Genomic DNA, 18,451 nt, shown 5'->3' with positions numbered 1-18,451 from the left:
GACCCTTTTTTGGACTATTTATTCTAGCCTAAAAATGGCAAATATATAAGGAGAAAACTGGGAAGATGAGTCAAAGTGGTCAATCAGCTCAATTCACTTTCTTTTGTTTTGCTTTCTATTTGTTATTTTTTTTCTAGTATTTGCTAATTCTAACACCTATTATTTTATTATAAATGGACCTTTGGATTTCACAATTTAGATCATTTGAAAAATTTCAACGTGGGAAGAACTTGTCCTGAAAAAAAGCTTGTGTTTGCAAATAAGAAAATGAATAAAAATGACAGACCATTCATGACATTACCAAATGTTGTCATTATACATATACATATATATATATATATATATATATATATATATATATATATACAACTATCGATAAAACAATTGGAAAAAAAAAGTATTGTCCAATGGTTCCCTATGACGAAAAAAAATGGTTGGATATTTTGTAATATTTGTAAGGTCGCGAGCCACTTTCTAAGTCAAAAATTAAGGTTATTTAATGGTGGCAATTTTTACTAAAATTTTAACATGATTTGTGCCCATGTAGAGAGATGTTACCAATGCCTCCCCATTGAACTGTTATATAATAGATCTTACCTTAATATTGAAGAAACGTCATTGTAACAAGAAAATTTGTTGCAGTTCTATTTATATGTTGCAAGTATTTATCCTGCCCTTATGAGCAGAACTGAATGTTACACCAGGAGGGACTATACCGTAAAAATAAAGAAGATCCAAAAAGTCAGGGATGCCTAGCAATTAGCGTTCTAGAAAATCTCCTCATCTTCTCATTTTCTTAGGTGGTGACATCTTACTGTATATTTCGGAGCAGCTTCCAGTTTGTGATAAAGCTTCCGTTACCTTCATTTCGATCTCGGCTGCCGTGTGTTTAGTTGTTTCCAGCTTTTCCACCAGGAGTGTGTCCCCCAGGAAATTACTTTCTGCTGCCGATAGGCGTGTCAGTAATTCATCCTCGAGCATTTTCAACTCAATTTTAAAATAATTCTGTTGCTTTGTGAGCTCCGACTGAAAAGAAAATGGTAAGTTTTAGACCTGTAATTCCAAGACTGCTAACAATAGGAATACACTTTGCTACCTTTTAATTTTCCTGATTATTCAACATTCTACAATAGTTCTAAAGCGCTTAAGGTCAGGACTAATATCCAGAAAGGAAAAGGAGTATAATTTGAGGCTTTATCAGCTACATTTAAATGACCATTTTATTCCTTATTCATTCCATTTACTCACAAAAAAAAACTTAAAATGTCCTTTTTTTTTAATTATTGCTATTTTTATTTTAAGTATCATATTTAGAGCTGTGTGTTCTTTCTAATACAGACATTTCATGTATTTTATTTGAAAGATTCTATGAAATATCTGAACGCTACAGTATGTATAAGCAGACAGTTCACATACCTAAAGCTCACCCTCTATCAACAATGCCATGAATAAACACTATGCCAACATGCAATTCTTCAAACCATTGATGCCCCTCCATGTTCTTCTGCTAACTCTTATCTGTTCAGGGGTTGTCAAAGATTCCAAAGGGTTTATGGGTTGTGCATGAACGATGCTGAGTTGCGATACTAGACACGCCATGACAAAAAGGGCAGAGTTTTGAAAAATAAAGAAGCAGATGCTTTTTTCCCCCTTATATTTATAACATGTATTTGTGAAATGGACATGGACACAATGCTTAAAGGGGCACCCTGGTGATTGTTTTTTCTCTTCTCACAACAACGTTCCTTATCCTGATTTTAACCTTATTCATTTAGTTATTTGATCACAGAGTGATCTATTTTTTCTAGCATTGGTTACTGTGCAACAGGAAGTCTTACTCTGCTGCCTTCAATACTATTGAAATCTACCATGTGAACTCAAAATCCCACCCCCTGTTATGCTGTCCTTCCTCCTCTGCCTCGCCCATAAACACCTCCCTACGGCACCCTTTCTCACAGTCAGGTCAACATGCCCCCATTACCTTCTCCAGGGTTGTCAGCAGCAGTTGTTGTAACTTTCAGGATGTATGTCGCTAGGAGGTAGGGAGTCCTCGCAACATAGGTAACTATACTGCTAGCAGTCCTCCTGACGTAAGGTACAGGCTGGCAAATCCATCCAACACAAGGTCCCAGGTTCATACCCGAAACTCATTCAAGTGAAGGCACCCATATTCCCTATCCACAAAGAGATAATTGCCAACCCGTTTGACATTTGTTACCTATCTAATCTTGGACCTTGACAATACTGAAGGAATCCTTTATAGATGACTCCAGGGCTAGTTTGAAGAAACATTGACCCACCAGTGAAATATACAAAATATACCTGGAGTCTTTTTTTCATTGCTGAAAATTTTTGGTCAATATAAGTATGCCTGGCAAATCAGGAGAACTGTTACCTTGAAATGTTCCAAATCGGGCCTCTCTAGATTCACCACATCAGCCAGAAGCTGGTCTTCCAAGCCATCTCTTGTTACTGTGAAGTTGATGAGTGTTGTCTGGGCTTGTATTTCTGGTTTGTAGTGGGGATTGGCAAGCTTTGTGTGAAGGATGAGTCTAAATTTTGGATGGTATTTACATTCTTTATCCCCAATTCTGATGTATCTGCAAATTAGAAGCAAAAATTTATAGTAAAGCTCTATTGTGCAGAGTCAACAACTAATTTCTACGTTACCGAATGAAGCAGAGGGTCACAAAATGGATAAAATTCAACCAATTTTTTTATTTTCTCAATGCATCTTGTATTAACTTTGCACCCAAAATGGGATAACGAAGATAACAAGGAATTAAAAAAAAGAACTTGACTTAACATGAAGTATATTTTTGCCTATGTATTTGCTATTTGCTCATGTTAAAAATCAATTCATTAATTTGGAGTTGAGATAACAATAATGTAACATAAATAATATAACAATATATGAAGCAGAAGAAGTGAATGCAGATGCAGACCATATACAAATAAACCAAGAATATATTATAGGTTGGATCTGTACCTATGCAGGTATATAATAATGATATATAATATACAATACAACACATATAATAATAGACTATAACTGCACTGAGTAGAAGTGATATATAAATTTAAATAGAAAAAAAATATTTAAAAAAATATTGAGGTCAATTATAAAATGTAAGTCAAACATATAATACATTGTGTTTTTTTGCTCAGATTTTTTGGATACCCTAATATGTACTGTCTACTTTACCAAAACTATTCATTAAATTGACTAGAATTACAATTTTAAGAAATCACAAATTTAAACGTTGCCGTTTTAACATTGCTAAGTGTCAACAAACCAAACAAAAAAAAAATAGCATGCTGTTGTGTGCAATAAACCAACCAAAATACTAAGAAAAACACACAAAAGTAGTATAAAACTAATAAATTTTATTAATGCCAAGATTAAAAAAATGTGATACAAATAACATAAGACACACAAATAGGGGGGGACATGATAGCCAAATACCAAAAATGACCTAGCCATAGGTGGCTAAGACTATAACACTGAGGGGTAAATATAATGCATTATACTGTATATAGGTGCCTGGATGTAATATACAGTATATAGCTGCACGGCCAAGGGTATCTCAAGTCATAATGCCAATGGGCAAGTAATACCATGCCCCATAACAGAATGCCATACAACCAGACACAAGTACCAGATATAAGTAGTAGGAAAAAATCCCCCTCAGTGATATAACATACCGCCTATAGAGTAGAACCCCCGACGCGCGTTTCGTCCACCGAGATGGACTTTGTGTCATCCAATATAGTATACATTTAGATATTGTTTATGATTCTGATTTTGTAATAGATTAAATGCTCTTAGATCCATTATATGATCTATACGCTGACAATATGTTCCCCTATATTCTCCCTTTTTTTTCTGTACCTGTAATTACCAATAAAATCAATTGAAACAGAATTACTATTTTTAAATTTTGAATGTAAAATTTTTCTTTTTAAATTTTATTTTCTATTTTAGAATCACATAATTAACAATTCCGTCCTATATTTTATGATCAGAATTGATATCCTTAGGAGCCTGCCTTGTGTTGATGGACTCCCGACTACAAGCTGTTGTAAGTCAGCGTGTATTGTATCCGTGGATGGAACTATAGAGTAGGAGCAAAGAATGGAAAAAAAATCACAGCACCGAAGAGAGCAATTCCTACAATACCATTATATTAGGTAATAGCAATGTAAGTAAATCCATAAAATATTATTTACTATTGACCCATAATGGAGCTGTTCTTTATCTTAAGAATACTTTACGCTTCCCTGTGTGTCTTGTATACACTGCAGATTCTCTAAGTTTTCCTCTGTCACCTCTGTCTTCCCAAGTGTTTGTTTTGAAGTCAACAGTCATTGAAATTCAGAATGACAACCAAAGTGTTCTAAGTAGTAGTCATTTTCTGAGTCACAACGCTCCATGAAATCACTCCTTGAATCAAATACCCCCAAGAGAGTGAGAAATTAAACATACCTTTCAGGGTAGTGTTGAACTGTGCAAGTGCGTTCAGCTGGATCAATACTCAGCATGTCGAGGACTCTGCTACAGTTATGAACTGGGGGTGTCTGATAGGGCATTTGTGCAAGGAAGCCAAATATTTTGGAAAGCACAGCAAAAAAAAAAAAAAAAAAGAGCTCACATGGCTGCTGTCAAACACACACGGATACATGTATCATCCCTTAGCAGGTAATTATGGAGATGACTGCCTGGGTTACCTGCAATGTGCTATCAAAATAAATGACTGTAATTGATAAGCATAATTAGACATTGGGAATAATGAAGTGACCCCAATCAGAGATGAAATGCTGATTATCTGAAATAAAACACCCCGTATAGGCTGCAAACAGCGCCCGATGGAATCTTACATGATATAATTAGACTAGAAAGACATGTACAGTGATTAGAGAGGTCGCAGATCCGGGCGGACAAGGAGATTGACAGCTTATAGGTAGTACATTAGTCCATGTGTATGTTCTTAAGATAATATTTGTGGAAGGTTTAAGCTCAGAGGGCTAGTCTGCATTCTAGTCATATTATTGATAGTTTAGATTTATATGTAAAGACTAGAGATGAGCGAACAGTAAAATGTTTGAGGTTCGATATTCGTTTCGAGTAGCCCCTCAATATTCGACTACTCGAATTGAATATCGAACCCTATTATACTCTATGGGGGGAAAATGCTCGTTTCAGGGGTAGGCAACGTTCGATCAAATTATACTTACCAAGTCCACGAGTGAGGGTCGGGCTGGATCCTCCAAGAAGTCTTCTCCGCGCAGCTTCCCCGTGGTGTCTTCCGGCTCTGAATTCACTCTGCCAGGCATCGGGCCTGGGCAGAGCTGACTGCACATGCCCGCACTACAAGCAGACATGCGCAGTCGGCTCTGCCCAGGCCCGATGCCTAGCAGAGTGAATGAAGAGCCGGAAGACGCCGCGGGGAAGCTGCACGGAGAAGACTTCTAAAGGTAGGAGAAGAACCAGCATTGATTGGCTGACTGTATAGCATTCGGCCAATCAATGCTGGTTCTGCATCGTACTTTTACATTCGAATAGCGAGTGGTACTCGATCGAGTACGAGTATTTTGAATACCGTAGTATTCGATCGAACACCTACTCAATCGAGTACTACTCGCTCATCTCTAGTAAAGACAGATCATATTATGGGTAATATATTATGGAATTAACATGGAGGGTACAATTACTCATTTGCAGTGTATTCATACGAGGGGTCGAGAGATGATTTAGGTTTTCTTGGCAATGTAGAAGCTGGACTGACGGTGATCGACTTTTCTCTAGCAGAATTCTAAGGAGGAAAATGGTGAGGAATTTGGTGTGGAATCTGACTTTAATGGGTTGGTTTTTCTGCTAGCCACAAAAAAATGCAACATGGCCTCAATCTAAAGCGAACCGACCAATCTGGTATAGCATAGAAAGAGATGAGAAGATTGATACATTCAGTACTGTACAAAAGTTTTAGCAGTGGGAAAAATGTTGCAAAGTAAGGATGCTTTTAGAAACAGAAGTGTTAATAGTTTATTATTGTCAAAATTAACAAAATTAATTGAGTGAACAAAAGAGAAATCTAAGTCGCATCAAATCCTGATGGCAATGGCCAGGCCAGACTGTTCACATCACTGCTTGTTTGTCTGGTGGTTGGATCAGTTGTCACAGGACCTTTATACTGACAGATAAATATATTCTCCACCATTAGAAGGGTATTGTCTTGAAAGCGCTCATACTGTGTCACTTTCACCTGTGTAACTGTAATGTTCTTAATCAAATTGACGTCTTATGAATATTCATGAAAGATTCTTCTAATTTAAGCTATAACATTTAGCAGATTCCTCTATGTGCTAGGTGTCTCTAATTGGCTTCTGTTATGTCACCTCCCATTCACTTACAGTGTGTAAAAGTCAAAGTAAATAGTCAAAGTTATTGCAAACATGCCAGAACAGCCCAGATTTTGGTGGCACAGACTTCTGAACCAGGCTGCAACGTCATGGGCTTTTTGCAAACCTAAGCCTCCTAAGCATCTTGGGTGCACAGTATAAAGTTTGGTGATTTACAAAGTTGGTAAATACTGTAATTTTGCAAAATCCTCACTTGAAGCTTCAGTGCTTAGACGCATTCACAAATATGCATGCAGTTCTCACCACCAACGGATCTTCCCAGACTACTGTAAGACCATATTAGCCTACCATTCTCTCGAGCAATGACTGATAAAGGGACGAGTTCCCAAAACGTTATCATTGCACCTTGCAACAAATTGTGAGTAAACAGTTTTTGCAGAAAAAAATTGGAGTGCCGTCACATAATTTTTACATGGTTTCCATTTGGGAGTTGGTCAGTTCCCCAGTGAGCATGAACCTGGTCTGATTTTGAGTCATTAGAGTTGAGTGCCGCCCTGTACCCTATCACTGCAAGTATTCACAAATAAAGACGCCCCTTAGATTTATTTTCTCATAAGTGGATTTTCATGAAAAACTGCGAAAAGGGCAGACGGCCCAAAAGTAGCACACTTCATGGAGGCTGGGAAGACAGACTGATTGACCATTGGACCAAATGTGGAGGTGCATGCGACAGTAGCTCAGTGCCCAGAGGGTGGACGATAGCAACCCTAAATCGGAGGTGGCCCAGGATGATGTGCGCACAGCGCCGCACCTCCCATGAGGCGACCTGAAGCGACCGCTTCAGGCGGTGCTATGCCAGGGCGCCAGGGAGGGCAGCATTTTTGCTTACCTAAGCCAGTCCAGGGCTGGCTTAGCACCGAGCGGTGGATTGGGGAGGCCACTGGAGCAGCACTGCTCCAGCAGCCTCCCCTCACGCTCAGGTAGAGAGCAGGTCCTCTCTGTGCCTGCTCTCTGCCTGCGAACACCGCTAAGCCCCGCCCCCTTCACTTAGCCCCACCTGCTCAGCTCTGCCACGCCCCCTCCTCTCCGCCCCCTCCTCCCGGGGGGGGCGGTTTTCTGTCATTCGCCTCGGGTGGCGAAAGTGGCAGGTTCACCCCTATGTGCACACACCATTGTGTAAGGGAAAGGGAGACTCTTCTTGCGTGGGCCGGGGGGCTGAAGTTCTCAAGTGAGAGATATTAATATTATCTGGTTTGTACATTCTACATGTTCACGTTGTATGTTCTGCACAACCAGTAGATGACTTACACCTCCAGTACTGGTTACCATTACTGTATCCATCACCCTCATGTTACAAGGACACTAAAATAGTAAGAAACTTAATTGACAGATATATGGATCCTTTGCATTTTTCGAGATGGATTTTCATTGATACCATCTTCTAAATTGTCTTTGCTAGCACTAAATATCCCACAAATGTATAGGATTGCATATGTGCAACAAAAAAGATTTATATCTTAGCAGCAAAGTATGCGACATTTATCTAACTGGTCAGTAGATTTATAAGATCATCTTAAGAGATAACCTAGAATACAGAAAATGTTCTTGTGGGTAAAATTAGATATCACCTGCATGACTAGTTATTTTCATCATATCCATATATACCACTATAAGTACAGGATGCGAAAGGCGTGCGGGCTATACCATTTGCTGTGTAATTTTAGAGTCTCTTGAGAATACTGTGATCTCCTCAAGGTCACAAGAAACTGATATATTAATCAAACGGGACTTGTCTGCTTCACTATGTTACACAACATGCATCATTCTCTCTCTAAGATGTATTAGTTACATTAATCCCATTATAAATATAAATGCAGGCGCTAACTATACTGATACTGGTAGGAGATGTCCACTAGAATGAAGTGGATGCAATTTATCTATGGCCCATTCCTTGGAGGCAAACTACCATATATACTCGAGTATAAGCCGACCCGAATATAAGCTGAGGACCCTAAGTTTACCACAAAAAACTGGGAAAACTTATTGACTCGAGTATAAGCTTAGGGGGGGAAATGCAGCAGCTACTGGAAAATTTCAAAAATTAAAATGGTTGGAGTTTTTGGGTGCAGTAGATGCTGGGTGCTGGGTAAGGGGAGGGGGTGTTTTGGTTGTCTGTCTGCCCCTTCCCTGAGCTTGAGGACTGAGTTTTTTTTCCCCCACTTGGAATCCAGCCTGGCTGAATATAGGGTATCTGCAGTGATCCTATTAACCCCATCCTGACAGAACAGGAGCACTGCAGACCCCCTATATTCAGTAGACCGGGCACTGTCAGACACAGGGATACCTAATGTGTATGTGTTTCACAGTAATTTTCTACTTTTATATGTATTCTAGGGAAAGGAGGGATTTACAACTTTTATTTAATTTTTTATTTTTTTAAAAGCTTCTTTTTTTTCCAACTATTTTATGGGAGATTCCATGCATTGATATTGCAGCTGGTCATAACCCCCGCCCCCCTCCTAAAAAAAAAAAAAGCCGAGGGGGCTTTTTCAGTACAAAAACTGTGCTGAAAAATTCGGCTTATACTCAAGTATATACAGTACTTTACAGGGCTCCTACAAACTTCTCCATATACATTGTTATGAGATGAGCGCCCTGTGAGGATGTAATTGTAGTAACATAACATAAAATAATATACTAGTTAATAGTAAATAATTGTTACCTTCCCCTTTTAAGTGTATGTCGCCCAAGTAATGGGTCAAGCACTGGGTCAATAGATTCTTCCAAGTTTTCGATTAGAACTGGATTACCAGCCACAACTGCTTGTTCTATGACATCCACATATCTGTACAATAAAGGAACATACAAATTGGATTTTAAGGATGTGCTCATGTAGCGCCAATGGTAAGTAGTCACAGTGGAAAGTTGAAGTTCTACTTTGGGGTCCGCAAGGAGAGGAGGAGGAGAGAAAACCTTAAAACTATGGAAGCCTCAATGAAATGTCAACATACTTCAATCTAAGCCAATAGGTTCTGTCTGTTTTGCACAAAAGTCACAATGAACATGTGAATAAAGCCTAAACCTTCACTAAAAAGTTTTCAGTCAAATGTTAAGGACTTCATAACATTGGTGCTGGTTGGTGAGGGTCAACGTGCTGTGATCCTACCAATTCCTTGAAGAAAGTGGCCCTTAATATACAATATGCCTTTACATTGTTATAATGTATTGATGGTTTTGTAGGACATTACCCTTTCTGACCCAGATGAATGACTTTCAGCCTGGACCCATATCTGTTTTTAATCCACTTGATGCCTTGAAGTTGGGGATCGATCATTAGCGGCCATCGTTCACAGTTTGACAATATGGTACCATTCTCGATAGACATTTTATCACTGGGTAGTCCCTCATTGTTCCATTTTGCAATAGTTGCATCATCAGTCAACATAGATATAGGATCAAGCCCTTCTGTCATTGGTACGGGAACCTAAAACAGACAATAAAGAACATGATTGGTCATACTGGTCATTGGTCAAAATACAGTCCTATGAAAAAGTTTGGGCACCCCTATTAATCTTAATCATTTTTAGTTCTAAATATTTTGGTATTTGCAACAGCCATTTCAGTTTGATATATCTAATAACTGATGGACACAGTAATATTTCAGGATTGAAATGAGGTTTATTTTACTAACAGAAAATGCGCAATATGCATTAAACCAAAATTTGACCGGTGCAAAAGTATGGGCACCTCAACAGTAAAGTGACATTAATATTTAGTAGATCCTCCTTTTGCAGAGATAACAGCCTCTAGTCGCTTCCTGTAGATTTTAATCAGTTCCTGGATCCTGGATGAAGGTATTTTGGACAAACAATTCAAGTTCAGTTAAGTTAGATGGTCGCTGAGCATGGACAGCCCGCTTCAAATCATCCCACAGATGTTCAATGATATTCAGGTCTGGGGACTGGGATGGCCATTTCAGAACATTGTAATTGTTCCTCTGCATGAATGCCTGAGGATTTGGAGCGGTGTTTTGGATCATTGTCTTGCTGAAATATCCATCCCCGGCGTAACTTCAACTTCGTCACTGATTCTTGAACATTATTCTCAAGAATCTGCTGATACTGAGTGGAATCCATGCGACTCTCAACTTTAACAACATTCCTGATGCCGGCATTGGCCACACAGCCCCAAAGCATGATGGAACCTCCACCAAATTTTACAGTGGGTAGCATGTGTTTTTCTTGGAATGCTGTTTCTTTTTGGACGCCATGCATAACGCCTTTTTTTTATAACCAAACAACTCAATTTTTGTTTCCAAAATGAAGCTGCCTTGTCCAAATGTGCTTTTTCATACCTCAGGCAACTCTATTTGTGGCGTACGTGCAGAAACGGCTTCTTTCTCATCACTCTCCCATACAGCTTCTATTTGTGCAAAGTGCGCTGTATAGTTGACCGATGCACAGTGACACCATCTGCAGCAAGATGATGCTGCAGCTCTTTGGAGGTGATCTGTGGATTGTCCTTGACTGTTCTCACCATTCTTCTTCTCTGCCTTTCTGATATTTTTCTTGGCCTGCCACTTCTGGGCTTAACAAGAACTGTCCCTGTGGTCTTCCATTTCCTTACTATGTTCCTCACAGTGGAAACTGACAGGTTAAATCTCTGAGACAACATTTGTATCCTTCCCCTGAACAACTATGTTGAACAATCTTTGTTTTCAGATCATTTGAGAGCGGGCTGTCCATGTTCGGCGACCATCAAACTTAACTGAACTTGAATTGTTTTGTAGAAAGAAATGGTCCAAAATACCTTCATCCAGGATCCAGGAACTGATTTAAAGCTACAGGAAGCGACTAGAGGCTGTTATCTTTGCAAAAGGAGGATCTACTAAATATTAATGTCACTTTTCTGTTGAGGTGCCCATATTTTTGCACCGGTCAAATTTTGGTTTAATGCATATTGCGCATTTTCTGTTAGTACAATAAACCTCATTTCAATCCTGAAATATTACTGTGTCCATCAGTTATTAGATATATCAAACTGAAATGGCTGTTGCAAACACCAAAATATTTAGAACTAAAAATGATTACGATTAATAGGGGTGCCCAAACTTTTTCATAGGACTGTATGTATAACTCCCTATCAAAAAAGTCATGAATTTAGCAAGTAAAATACCTCTGTAATTCAAATGGTTGCCTACTGTGTACAGTACTGATAAAGTTATGTTGTGGTTAATGTTTGACGTCTTATTCCACTTGGGTTCGGTGTTGAACGTTAAGGTGGCCAATTCACATGTGATAAACGTCAGATAAACCTGGAGATCAGCAGACTTATCAAATATGCATGAGGATATCTCCATCTCCAGATGGCATGTGTTGGGGAAAAGAATGACTGGGCATGTTGGAATTCAACATGCCTGATTCTTTGTTTTTGCAGGAAAAAAAGCCAACCCCAGATGCACATTCACCTGAGACCCTTTAAATTGGGAATGTGCCCCAATGATATGTGAATTGTAGGTTGGATTACATCCTACATCTGGAAACCCCTATTATTACTTGTTATTGGTAGGAGAGCCATGCACTGTGTGATCATCAAAGGATACGTGTGTAATGGCCAGACAACAGCAGTATACAACACTATCGTGAACATGGCTTACACTGTAGTCATATTCTTGAAACAATCTTGCAAATGTCAAAACCCAAGCCTTACTTTCTGAGTCCGTAAGTATGGCATCCACAAATACTCTACAAGTTCATGACGATACTTCTTGGAGAATGAGCCGGCATAAGAGATGAAGGCAGCTGTGAGCAGAACATCTCCACATAGGGTTTGCTCTTGTTTACGGTATAAAGCAACAGATTGAGCCCATCGAACATTTTCTGACTGTGAAAAAAATTACATTATTAGTAAATTAGCTTGACCTACAACATCTCCAATTTTTGCATCCTTTAATAGGTGCACTAGTAATTTTTTCTCTAGCCACCACCACTCCTGAGCAACCTGTGTTATTAGTTTGAGCACCCAACATGCTTATCAGGCTGTCTGTTGTCAGGTGGGCGGTCCTGGGGTGGAGCAGACAGACAGGGACCACCCACCTGACAGTATAGAGCCTAATTCCAACTACAACGGAATCATTAGATCGACACCTATTGAGCATGCAAGGAGTTGAAGTAGGAGGACGCGATAAAGGTCAGTCCTAATATGTTAAATAGCTTCATATTAAGTTGGACCACATGGGGTTATCTATATTTATAGATGAAAACCTCAGCTAAGATTGATATTGATCCTTCTGAACAGGATTTACTGATTGTGGATTTATACTAAATGTCTTTCACTTTGTATTCATTGCCTGGAGCAGAATAACCAGCAATGGCCGCCAATGCACACAAAATAATAGGGAACATCCCATTGAAAACACGGTCACCTGCACCAAACTGATCATGAGAACACCATGGGATTTGGATTATTCTACAGTATATAGTATAACTCTGCGGGTGATTATAGGAACTATATCATTACTATAGAAGGGCATTCGATTAAATAATAATATATCATGGTCTAGATTTGGATTCTGCTGGTTTGATGATGATGGTGGTAGTTCTTTGGGTATATGGATATAATCATTACTAATTACCCGCATTCTTAGTTCCTATGTTGTTTATTATTTTCTGTATTAAATGTATCTATATAGCGCACAGCTTCACATAACAAGGGAGCAATGAGCCAACAAATAACTAGTAGAATGTAACAATGTTTCCTACCTGACACATCAATTACCAGATTACTATGATCTATGGCCTGACAGCGAGCACCTTGAAGGAACGGCATTGCTCTGAGCGATGCACCGCAGCCTAGTCTTCTACGCGGGCTTGTAATGAGTTAATGAACTATTTAATGTTATGAATTATTGGACAATATGTAATGCTTTATGAATCCTTATTCTATAAATACTGGCAATAAAAATGGCAAAACTTTCCTTTGGGTTCCAAGTAGAGATGGGCGAATAGATTCGTACCGAGTCAGGTTCGAGCCTAATAGTCCAAATAGTTTTATTTATGAAATGAAATGAATGGAAATTCGGCTTGGGTGATCTAAAATGGCGGCCACATTATGCTCTGGAGAGTCTCCAAATCCCAGAGTATAATAGGTGGAGACCCCTCGCGGTGTCTTACGCTTTCCTGGTGATATCATACACCTGTGGTCATGAGGAGGTCCAAATTAGGAAACCAAAGGTGAGTATGAATGTTTTTCCATTTTTTCACCTCTCTGGGACCTCCATTTATTATACTCTTGGGTCTATGGCCCGGTTCACATCTGCATTTGGGTTTCCATTCAGGGAGTCCGCTTGGGGACCCCAAGAATGGAAACCTAAACGCATTATAAAGCAGTTACCTAAGGAAACCACACAGACCCCATAGACTATATTGGGGTCTGTGTGGTTTCTACACGAATCATTTGGAGTGAAAAGTGCTGCTTGCATGACTTGTCTCTCTGCATGTTTCGTGTGGAAACCAAGTGGAAACAACAAGGACCCCATTATAGTCTCTCAGTTTCTCAGGTAACTGCTTTTTAATAAATATAGGCTTCCGTTTTGGGGGGGTCCCCAAGTGAACTCCTCAAATGGAAACCCCAACGCAGATGTGAACCGGGCATGTTTTAAGGCATGGTTCGTACCGAACTTGTTCGACCTGAAACAAATCTTGGACCCTAGCCACCCAAACTCTAAACAAATCCTGAAAGTTTCACCCATCTTTAGTTCCAAGAAGGTTCATGGGATTCTAGGAACAGTAACAGTGAAGCCTGTGTTTAGGTACAGTATACATCTTGTCTGTATGGATGATGGCTCGAGACATATCAACCATGCTACGTTTCCAAAACCATACCTTACATCTACCCATACCCACAGGAAATTTTCTCTAACCAACCCTAAAGCAATAAATAAAATTTACGTAAAGTGTTGGGCACCGGGATTGTGGAATACCTTTATTTATTGAAATTCAATCACAACTTATTACTATGGAAGGAGTAGAGGAATTCACCAAATTAATATTTCCATGGACTTTGCTAGACCCGGTGTCATTTACTGACCGGATTAGGAGTGATACCTTGAGTGACAATCCCTTCCAAAAACAAAACAAACCCAAAACCACTACAACAACAACATCATTTCATGACTTCCATCAACGCAAAAGCGGTCGATGATGGATTTCGGAGACGAAGATGTTGGCTTGTAAAGGGTTACACCACTGGCCAAGTGACAACATCTTCGCCGGCAAAAACCAGTCCTAAAAAGCACCATTAACGTTGTTTTATTGTTATTGGCGCTCCTTGCATTTTAATTAATCACATTTATGGCGGATACATAATACTTAATATTCCAAAATTTATGGCTTCTGGTTTTAGGTTCGTCGTTTCATGTTTCCGCTGAAGCTCGACAAAAGAAGTGCAGAAAATGTAGAAAGGTCAGAAATACGTTTCTCCCATGAAAATAAATGCATGATAATGATATAATTCCTTTCAGCTCATCAGTTCCCCAGCTAAGTGCCTCTGTTATTGCCAGATCAGTAGTGTATAACAAAGAAGTACTTTCTGTAGGTTGCTTCATTAGCCTGCCCTGTAGGACCTCACCTCCAGACCTTTCACTAATCTGTTGGCCAGCTCAATGGTCTTGTTAGTTCTATTCACTTCCTCTTGACAGCGGATTTTCTCGGCAGTGGCTTTTTCGAAGGCAGCTGTTAAGGCCGCCAGGTTGGTGTCTAGCTCCTTTAAATGATAAAGAAAATAATAGTCTCAATTTCAAAAACTTTATAAAATAATGAAAAGAAAAAAAACTAGGTTATTAAATATTACAAAAAAAAAAGCATCACAATGCCATTCAACAGACCTGAACGGAGGGCGAGTAAATACTAGCTGTGCGTGGCAGGGTCTTATAAGTCACGTATCTGTTGTCAAAAACACAGTGGTTTTTATGTGATCTTGAAAAATATGCTTATAGATAGAATAATATACCACGGGTTTCTTTAAAGCAGAATATAAGGTAAGAAAAAAAAAAAGCTTCTACAGTCCTCGACACCATGGGTCAAAAAAAGCCAGGTACCGGCAGCACTATTAATGGTGAAGGTGTTTTTTCTAGTACAATGGTGTGTCCAACTGTAAAAGGAACGGCAGCACAGATCCATTCCAGTAAATGCTGCAGTTTCCCGCACAGCAGGAAGGTTAGGACCAACACCGTGCAGGGACAAGCAGTGAACGGAAGGAGCCATGAATCCATTGTAAAGCCCCTTCATTCTCAGGATTGGTGGAATCCCAAAGGTAGGATCCTTCCCGATCATAAAGTGATCTTCATCATATGTCATCACTTAACAGGCTAAGGTCCCATGGGCCAGAAACTCTGCACTAAAGCGCTGCAGGAAAAACCGCATTGCGGTTCTTCCCGCAGCGTTTTGAACAGAAAGTTCACAGAGTTTTCCTCCTTGGACTTTCTGTTACAATTATATCTACGGGGAAGCCGTCGGCATTTCCGTAGATATAATTGACATGCTGCGATTTTCAAAACCACAACGGTTTTGGAAATCGCAGCGTGTCCGTGTTGCGATTTTCTCCGCAAAGTGGGGATGGGATTCGCATGAATTCCATCCACTTTGCAAGTACTGTAAAACGCTGTGATTTTTCCTGTGGTGTTTCCGGCCCAGCCTTAGACTGAGGCCCCATGTTGCGAAAATACAGCTTTTTTCTTGCAGATGTTGTTGCGTTTTTTTGAGCCAAAGCCAGGAGTGGATTGAGCAGAAGGGAGAAATATAAGAACTTCCTATATATCTCCCATTCCCTTTGGCTTTGGCTCAAAAACCGCAGCAAAATCTGAGACAAAAAAAAAAAAAGTTTTTCCACAACATGGAGCTTTGGCCTGAAAGAGGACCTGACGCTGTATCTGACACGTCTGTTTTAGTACATACTACTCTCCTGTTAAAAACCCACTTAATGGTAAAGCTTTATTGAAAAAAACAAATACATAAAAATGAAGTACACAGACAGATGTATATAGATAGATGATAGATAGCTACAGATAGATAGATAGATATATAGATAGATAGATAGATAGATAGATAGGAGATAGATAGATAAATAGATAGATAGATAGATAGATAGATAGATAGATGATAGATAGATGATAGATAGATGATAGATAGAGATAGAAGATAGATAGATAGATAGCTACAGATAGATAGATAGATAGATAGATAGAAGATAGATAGATAGATAGATAGATAGATAGATATAAGATAGATAAATAGATAGCTACAGATAGATAGATAGATAGATAGATAGATAGATAGATATAGATAGATAGATAGATAGATAGATAGATAGATAGAAGAGATAAATAGATAGCTACAGATAGATAGATAGATAGATAGATAGATAGATAGATAGATAGATAGGAGATAGATAGATAGATATAGATAGATAGATAGATAGATAGATAGATAGATAGGAGATAGATAGATAGATAGATAGATAGATAGATAGATAGAGATAGATAGATAGATAGATAGATAGATAGATAGATAGATAGATAGATAGATAGATAGATAGATAAATAGATAAAGATAGATAGAGAGAGAGAGAGCTAGATAGGAGATATTTTGGAAGAATTAGACAATTTTTCTAGAATGAGCAATGGGGGGTATTATTACTCTTCATCATATATTATACACAAATCATACATAAAGTAATACTATATTTTATACAGAATCCCCCTTTTTTATATATACATATAAGATAAAAAGTTTTACAATTGTACTAGAAATGTTATTCCTTGTCAGCGCCTCCATACAATACATAGCAGCTACGGACATGAGGACCAACTTCCAGTGTCTGTTTTTGCGTCCCTTCCACTTTTTGCATATCAATGTGACTAAATTAGAACAAACAATAAAAGAAGCGGGCTACAAATGTCGCTCATTTTCTCATTTTTCTCCTTAATTTTAAACTTTGCCCTTTTCTAAACAAGGGGTAAAGACAACTCGCTTTTTTTTTTAGCCACTATGATCAAACAATGTCACATCACGGTGGCAATTGCTGTCCATATCTGGAATACAGAACAACGTTAATTGTGCGACGTAGCATTGCTGGTGCATGTCAATCAGACGCTATGAATTGAGAAAAATTTGCTCTGTTCATTCTGTTAAATGATGTACCCAATTAAACCTGTTAGAATTCATGATCTTCAGTCAAGGTTAAATGAAAGTAGTTACTCCTGTCAGCTAGGTGATTAAATGCTGCCTACATCAGGCACATTTATGTGCAAAATTAAAATTTTGGTATAAAGCATGAATCTTTATGCATGCCCGTTAATTATCTCGCCGTTGTTCTAGTTATTAAATGCCCGCTGCATTTCTTCTTCATCATCAGCTTCCTTTCAAAACTTATTTTGTACTTCATGTAAAACTGAAATTCAATGTTTAAAAAAGTGCCAAATCGAGCAATGTGTCTGTTAATACGTTTCCAGAGCGTTCGCAAGGTAAATGTGACAGGGTCTTGTTTAAAAATGTTACATTTACATATTACATTCCTAGAATTCTACAAACTTATTTTAGCCTATCTAGGACCGGCAATCTAAGGAAAGGATACATTAAGTTAAAGGTTCTTAACTTCCATGGTAATGGGAGGAAATCCACGCAAACACAGGGAGAACATACAAACTCCTTGCAGATGTTGTTCGTAGTGGGATTCAAACCCAGGACTCCAGCACTGCAAGGCTGCAGTGCTAACCACTGAGCCACTGTGTTGCCCCTGCAGGAGGATTTCTTGATCCCATTCCACCCAATATTTGGGCAGGGCGCTTCATTTTTCCGCTAGCTGATTTAATTTTGAAATAAATTGGAGTTAGAGTCCACCATGAGAACTTTTTCCGTTTCACAACAGTAAAAAAACAGTCGCGTGATCGCCGGTTTTGTAACAGCCGTCACATTACCCATTTTCAGAACACATTGGTTTCAATGGGACAGATTTAGTATGCCTTCTACACCTGAATAAATTGGGGTTATTTTGCAAAAAATTGTGATTTTTTTTAAAAAAAATTTCCCCCAAA

At 38.8% G+C, this 18,451-nt stretch overlaps 1 protein-coding gene across 1 annotated transcript in view; it reads right to left on the bottom strand.

Moving 5' to 3' along the window:
• LOC142216350 (dynein axonemal heavy chain 11-like) overlaps nt 1-18,451 on the bottom strand; it is a 249,638-nt gene that overhangs the window by 83,355 nt on the left and 147,832 nt on the right. The window contains exons 51-56 of the mRNA XM_075284114.1: nt 14,989-15,123; nt 12,070-12,243; nt 9,609-9,844; nt 9,083-9,205; nt 2,396-2,600; nt 862-1,026 (exon numbers count right to left, since the gene is read on the bottom strand). Of these exons, the coding sequence (XP_075140215.1) occupies nt 862-1,026; nt 2,396-2,600; nt 9,083-9,205; nt 9,609-9,844; nt 12,070-12,243; nt 14,989-15,123 (1,038 nt within the window). The remainder of the gene's footprint in view (nt 1-861; nt 1,027-2,395; nt 2,601-9,082; nt 9,206-9,608; nt 9,845-12,069; nt 12,244-14,988; nt 15,124-18,451) is intronic.

The sequence above is a fragment of the Leptodactylus fuscus genome, chromosome 8 (assembly GCF_031893055.1).
Source record: "Leptodactylus fuscus isolate aLepFus1 chromosome 8, aLepFus1.hap2, whole genome shotgun sequence".
In the NCBI taxonomy this organism is placed as follows: Eukaryota; Metazoa; Chordata; class Amphibia; order Anura; family Leptodactylidae; genus Leptodactylus; species Leptodactylus fuscus.
Note: the sequence above shows the minus strand (reverse complement) of the source record. Positions and strands in the feature narration are given on the sequence as shown.